Source organism: Malania oleifera, chromosome 2 (assembly GCF_029873635.1).
Source record: "Malania oleifera isolate guangnan ecotype guangnan chromosome 2, ASM2987363v1, whole genome shotgun sequence".
Classification (NCBI taxonomy): domain Eukaryota; kingdom Viridiplantae; phylum Streptophyta; class Magnoliopsida; order Santalales; family Ximeniaceae; genus Malania; species Malania oleifera.
The window spans coordinates 46,153,747-46,160,546 of NC_080418.1; the positions used below are offsets into that span (position 1 = coordinate 46,153,747).

The window sequence follows — 6,800 nt, forward strand, 5'->3', positions numbered from 1 at the left end:
TTTACCTCTCAATAGAATACATCCAACGATATTGAACCCATCCTCCAATTATGGCCTCCCTTGATAAATGGATGGCTAGGTGGACCATCACATCAAATAATGTTGGTGAAAACATTTTCTCTAGCTTGCATAGTATGATCACGATGTCATTCTCTAACCATTCAAGTACGTTTACGCTCAATTTTTTGGAGCACAATTGTCGAAAAAAGATTCCCAACTCAATTAGCACTGAGCAAATATTTTCAATCAAGTGTCCATGAAGGAAAATGGGTAGAACCCGTTGCAGAAGGACGTGACAGGCATGGCTTTTCATTTTTAGCATCTTCCCTTCCTTCATGTTTATGCATCAAGCTATGTTCGATGCATAACCATCTAGGAACTTCACTGATTTCAACCATTCGAAGAATTTATTCTTCTCATCCTTAAAAAATGTGTAACAAGCTTATGGCATGAGAATTTTGTCCCCATCACGAAACAGGTGCAACTCAGGCCGTATTCCCATATCTTCCATATCCCGACAAGCATTTATAGTGTCCTTTATCTTCCCATTTATATCAAGCAATGTACCAATGACATTCTCAAAAATGTTCTTTTTGATGTGCATGATATCCAAGTTGTGGCGTAGTAGAAGATCTTTCCAGTATGGCAATTTGAAGAAGATGCTTCCCTTTGTCCAATTCAACTCCCACTCCGTGCGTTGTCTTTTTCTACTAGTCGATGGTTTCCCAAATTTCACATCTCCAATCAACCTTAGCTGGTTTAATATCTCTTCCCCACTTAGTCGTTTTGTCTCCGACCTTCATTCAGGTTTTCCATTGAAGCTTCTGACACCACAAGTCCTCCAAGGATGTCCAGTTCGTAGAAAATGACGATGACACATAAAGTGTAACTTGCAGCCATGCTTCAAGGATAAGGACCCAGCATCCTTATTACATACTGGGCATGCTAAGTAACCTTTTGTGCTCCAACCAGATAGGTTGTCGTAAGCGGGAAAATCATTAATTGTCCATAAGACTGTAGCATGCATCAGAAATGTTTTCCTGATTTCCACATCGAATGTCTCAACTTCTTTTTCCCATAGTTCTTTCAACTCGTCAATTAACGAACACAGGTAAAAATCAATATCAGTACTAGGTGCCCTCAGTCCAGGAATAAGTAGAGACATATAAATGAAAGGTTCTTTCATACATCGCCATGGCGGCATATTGTATGACATCATCATAACTAGCGACATGCTATATGGGTTGTTCAGGTTACCAAAAGGATTGAACCCATCTGAAGCAAGGCCAAATTTGGTGTTGCGAGGATCACTAGAAAACCACGAATGCATTTTATCAAAATTTGCCCAAGCTTCGGAGTTTGTTGGATGGCTAAGGGTGTTTTCATCTTGAAAACATTTCTCTTGATGTCATCTCATATCTTTAATAGTCTTTTTGCACATATACAATCGTTGCAGCCACGGAACTAATGGAAAATATCACAAAACTTTTTTGGGGATCTTTTTACCCTTCTTCTAATTAGGTGTATACCTCGGTTCACCACATTCTAGGCACTCATTCGCATTTTCATGTTTCACCATAAAAGAGTGCACAATCATACCTACACGTATGTATTCGAGTGTAACCAAGACCCAATTCATGCATGTATGTCTTCACCTCATAAAAATACTTGGGAAGCATTTCACCATCAGGCAATGCCGCCTTAATGAGGCTTAAATTCATGTTGAATGTGCTATAAGATAACCCATGCATTGTCCTTGTATGAAGCAACTTTATCAAATACTCTAATTTTGAGAACTTTTTACAGTTTGGATATAGGGGCACCCGTGCATCCCTCATGAGATTAGAAAATGGTTTATCGAGTCGATTTAATATACTAGGATTGCAAGGTATGGTACCTACTGAAGTAGCCTCATCCCCAGTACACAACAAAGGCACATTGCCCATGTCCATTGCAATCCCCCTTTGCAAGTCACCTAACATTTCAATTACCCCTTCTGACCAGGTATCACCACCTACTATATTTACCCCCTCATTTTTATCGTTATCATCATCGCTCTGAACTGCGTAATCTTCACCATGGAACACCCATGTTGTGTACCTTTTCTCCATTCCAAAGTCTAATAAATGTGAATGGACCAAATCAATGTGTTTGAATGTTATGTTCTAGTATTTCTTGCAAAGACACCTTATTCTACTAGCTTTGTCTGCACGAGGATGCACAAACTCTATGAAATCATGCACCCCTTTCACGTATTCTGGAAAAACCCTACCCCAAGCTTTCATCCAACTCTTATCCATGTTCATTAATTATCCTAAAACATGTTCAAGTAAATGGTGTTATTATTCTGGTTCTCATAATGTTTATAACGCATGCATCATGAATCCTATGATCAACCATCATACTCTAAAGGGTACGGATCCTATCCTATTCAAGAATGTTGCATTTGCATTGCGATCAATCGCTCAAATTCCTTTGTCGTAGTCATTATAAATTTCGGCAGCATCTCCCCATGTCTTTCCAAGTACATGAGATGGGGGAAGTGAACATGTTGCTAGTTTTCCATCACTAACAAATTGTCATGACACCCCACTATATACCCAGAGAACACAAGTAGAGACGCGCTCGAAATATATAATGACAATTGACAAAGCGTGAACGATGACAACAATGTAAATACAACTTCCTAAACTGTCCACATTAGACAGTCAAAGAATGGTTGAAATACAAACATTACTAATCGTAAGTGAAACAAATAATTAACATGTTCAAGTGATTATTAGTCAACATAGTATGACTAATAATCAATTGAAATATAATAATTGATTTGTCTCACATGTACGATTAGGTATGAATGTATAGTAATTGTTCTTTGACGGGTCTAAGCTTTAATGAATACATGGAATGATAGTAATTAATTTGGCATTTTACTTCATATGGAATGTAAGATTGTTGTTCTTAGTGAAGTCTTTTTGATTTTCAGTTATAAGCCTAAGATTGCCTCTTTTCTTACAAATTTCAACATGTGAGAGGTGCGAATTAGAATGACTTTAAGTATTAACTAATCATGCATACATTTCTTTGTACATAGTTTTATTATGGAAAAACTTTAACGAAAATTCGGTAGTATGCCGTCTGTAAATTGAACATATCCCAAAAAATTCCTCCACTAAAACTTGATAGATTGAAGCAAACAAATCATGATAATACGCATCATGCAGATACCAGTCAGTTTGAGCATGCGAGAACCTAAATCCACTACCAGCATGCAATTTACAATGTACTGCATTAGCCATGCAGTTGGCATTCAACACAAGAGTGTATTTCAGTATTTCAATTTACAATGGAGATTAAATTAAATGAAATAGGTGATAGGTAGGTTTGATATACAGTAGGTTTCAAACGTATATGGGTAGGTTTGATGGAGGTGAACGGCCCTTGTGCCATTGTCGTCAAAAGAATGTGTGTGTGTGTGTGGTGTGGGAATGATCCGATTTGCGGCCATTCTTTAATTAAAAATTACAAATTATGAGTACCATGTAATGGCTTTTCAGATCGTTGATTTTTATGTGTAAATATTTTGAATAAAAAGTTTAGATCAATTAAATTTGATAGTATTACTAAGTTAATTAGGTATTGTTTGATAAATGGGTGTGTAGAGGATGATAATCTATTTCTCTCGCATAAATGTATTCTTGAACTTGATTATGGTGACGTTGACGTTCACTTTGACTATTGTTGTTCTTGATGAAAGTTTAACTTAGAGATCAATTAATAAATAGTAATTAGGTTATCTAATCATACCAAGGTAAATTAATAGTTAGTGGCAACTCCCTGTATTTTATTAACCTCATTTCTCACAGTCACTATTGTTTCTTTCACATTTTTGACACATACTTTGGCCTATTTTCATTTCCAGGATTGTCATCCCTCAGTGCCGAGATCCTTCTGAGATGTGTCAACACATGTATATAATATGTATTAAAACTAAGTCAAGTTAAAAAAAAATTAATAATAAGTCAAGCAATGTTGAGTTGTACATTGAGTCGAACCTGAATAACTCACGGGCCAACTTGACTCATTGTTGAGTTTATTTCTTTGTTTTCCTTATTTACATTAGACAATAGTTTATATACAAAGTTTTTGGAATGTTGAATATTGGTCACTGATTAATACACAAGTTGTAACCAAATCAACAAATAATTAACTTTAAGTTCAAGCCCAATATCATACATTTTTTAGGTAATATTTGGTTTGAGTTTCGCTCCCAAAGTAAAGAAATTTTTTTCAGTTGGTAATCAAATGAGTGTTAGAGCTTTAAATCTTCTATAGATAAATTCTTAGAACTCTCTTATTTGATGATACAATTCCTCTTTAAGTTACATTTGTTATGTTGTTTAAATGAAGAATTCACATGGTCTTAATCTTCCTAACATTTTGTTTTTGGTTTATTGGATTTTGTTCAAGCTTAATGCATAATAGACCAAATGATCAAGGAGTTACGAAGCAAACATCAATAGATGAAGCTGGCAGCATCATTTACTTTTTTGTTTTTAAATATATAAAAAAAAAAAGGGCGCAGTAGAACTCTTTCTGAAATATTTTTATTGTTTAGTCATACTAAAATGAAGCCATGCCTTTGGACAATGAATTGGGAAAAAAGTTCAAGATATATTTTTATTGTTTGCTCAAAGGATTTTATTTGAAAAAAAAAAAAAAAAGGAAAATAAAATGGACATATATTTTCATCATATTTTATCTCTACATTAAATAGTATTAAAGATAAAGATGCATTCCAATATGATTGAGAATTTAAAAAAATAAATGTTAATCATGTATCAAATTAAAATTTTATTCATGATTTATTATATGTCTTCTTCCTTCTCAATTTCTTCCATAACCTAATATGAAAAAGTAAATTAAATTAAAAAACCATACCTGACTCAGAAGTGCGCAGCCGGGGTTCGGAGGTAGAGGACTCAACGGCGTCCTAAGTGGGAAGTGGTGGCGGCGGCTTCGCTGTAGCTACGGTGGTTGCAACTTCAGCTCCGAGGGTAGGGAGACGAGCGCAGGAGACAAGCACGGGAGTGGGAAGAAGGAAGGTGTAGGCAGTGAAGAAGGGAGGAGGGAAATGAGGGGGATCGGGGAGGGAGGTTCTGGAGAGCAGGGAGACGAGCGCAGAGTGAGGAGCGGGAAAAGATCAGGAAATGAGGGAAGAGAAGGAAGACTGGGGAAAAAGTTATAAAAGAAGTATTAGTGACAAATCCAAATCCGTAACTAATAAATGAGTAATAGTGACGAATTTCAAGATTCCTCACTAATAATCTAAACTTTTTTTTTTTTTAAATAAAGGAAGTATTAGTGACAGTTCCTAAATCTATCACTAATAAATGGCTACTAGTGACAAAATTGAGATTTGTCACTAATACTCCAAACTAATTTTTTTTTTTAAATAAAGGAAGCATTAGTGACGGTTCTCAAATATGTCACTAATAAAGGTTAATAGTGGCAAATCTTCAAATTTGTCACTAATACTCTGAACTAAATTTTATTTTTTTTTTAAATAAAGGAAGCATTAGTGACGGTTCCCAAATCTGTTACTAATAATGGGCTAATAGTGATGAATCTTCAAATTCGTCACTAATACTCTGAACTAAATTTTTATTTTTATTTTTTTTAAATAAAGGAAGCATTAGTGACAGTTCCCAAATCCCTCACTAATAAAGGCTAATAGTGACGAAACTTCAAATTCGTCACTAATACTCTGAACTAATTATTTTTTTTTAAATAAATAAGGAAGCATTAGTAACGGTTCTCAAATCCGTGACTAATAATGGGCTAATGGACTAATAGTGACGAATCTTCAAATTTGTCACTAATACTCTGAACTAATTTTTATTTTATTTATTTAAATAATAGTAGTGACGGTTTTTTAACTATCACTAATAAGTGTCTTTTAGTGACGAATTTAATTCATCACTAATACTGCACAAATCATCGCTAATATTTTCCCATGATAAATTTTGCGGGAAAAATATTTTTCCACTATATTTTTCAATTTTTAATGACGAAACTATTAGTGACAGTTTCATATCCCTCACTAATAGTGTCGTATTAGTGGCGGTTGCTAAAACTGTCACTAATACAACACTTTTAGTGACGAAATTAAATTTGTCACTAATAGTTTCGTCGCTAAAAACCAGTTTTTTGTAGTGGCTCCTCATTTAAGGGCATGTGGCTCATGATCCAGTTTTCAATATTTGGCTTCATGCACATGACCTTGATTTGAACTCTAACTCACGTACATGCACATTCACTTTTAATCTGGGCTTTAATGTCTAAAAATTATCCTGCAATAATAAGTTACCAAAAATTCGTAAATTATCGAGTAATGATCCAAATATTGTAATTTGAGATCAATGTTAAATTATTGAACATAATTAAGCATTTAATTAAAAATATAATCTTTAATGCATGATTTTAAACACCTAATTATGCAATTTAGACTCGTAATCACTTAAAGTAATGGCCAAACGTCCACCGGTTCTGTAATAACCTGAAAAAAAAAATTTTAAATAATTAATTAAAATTATTAATCAATTAATTAGTTAAACATTATTAAATTAATGTATTATATAAACAAATGAAAAAATAGTATGAAAAAAAATAAAATAAAATAATTATTATTAACTAATTATTTATTAATTAAACAAGTAAAAGGAATAGTGTGGAAAAGAAAAAAAATTGAAATAAAGATATATAAATACATATATAAGGTTATTATATAATATAAGTTAAAG

General features: G+C 33.7%; 1 protein-coding gene across 1 annotated transcript; it reads left to right on the plus strand.

The window, feature by feature from the left end:
• The first annotated feature begins 3,343 nt into the window (after nucleotides 1-3,343).
• Nucleotides 3,344-5,245, plus strand: LOC131148165 (uncharacterized). The gene is made up of 2 exons (XM_058097900.1): nucleotides 3,344-3,375; nucleotides 4,948-5,245. The coding sequence occupies exons 1-2, from the start codon at nucleotides 3,344-3,346 to the stop codon at nucleotides 5,243-5,245; spliced, it is 330 nt and encodes a 109-aa protein (XP_057953883.1).
• The last annotated feature ends 1,555 nt before the right edge of the window (nucleotides 5,246-6,800 follow it).

Coding starts and splice junctions, on each gene's coding strand:
- LOC131148165 (XM_058097900.1), top strand. CDS start 3,344: ATGGAGATTAAATTAAATGAAATAGGTGATAG. Junction 3,376..4,947: donor TTAAATGAAATAGGTGATAG/GTAGGTTTGATA, acceptor TACCTGACTCAG/AAGTGCGCAGCCGGGGTTCG.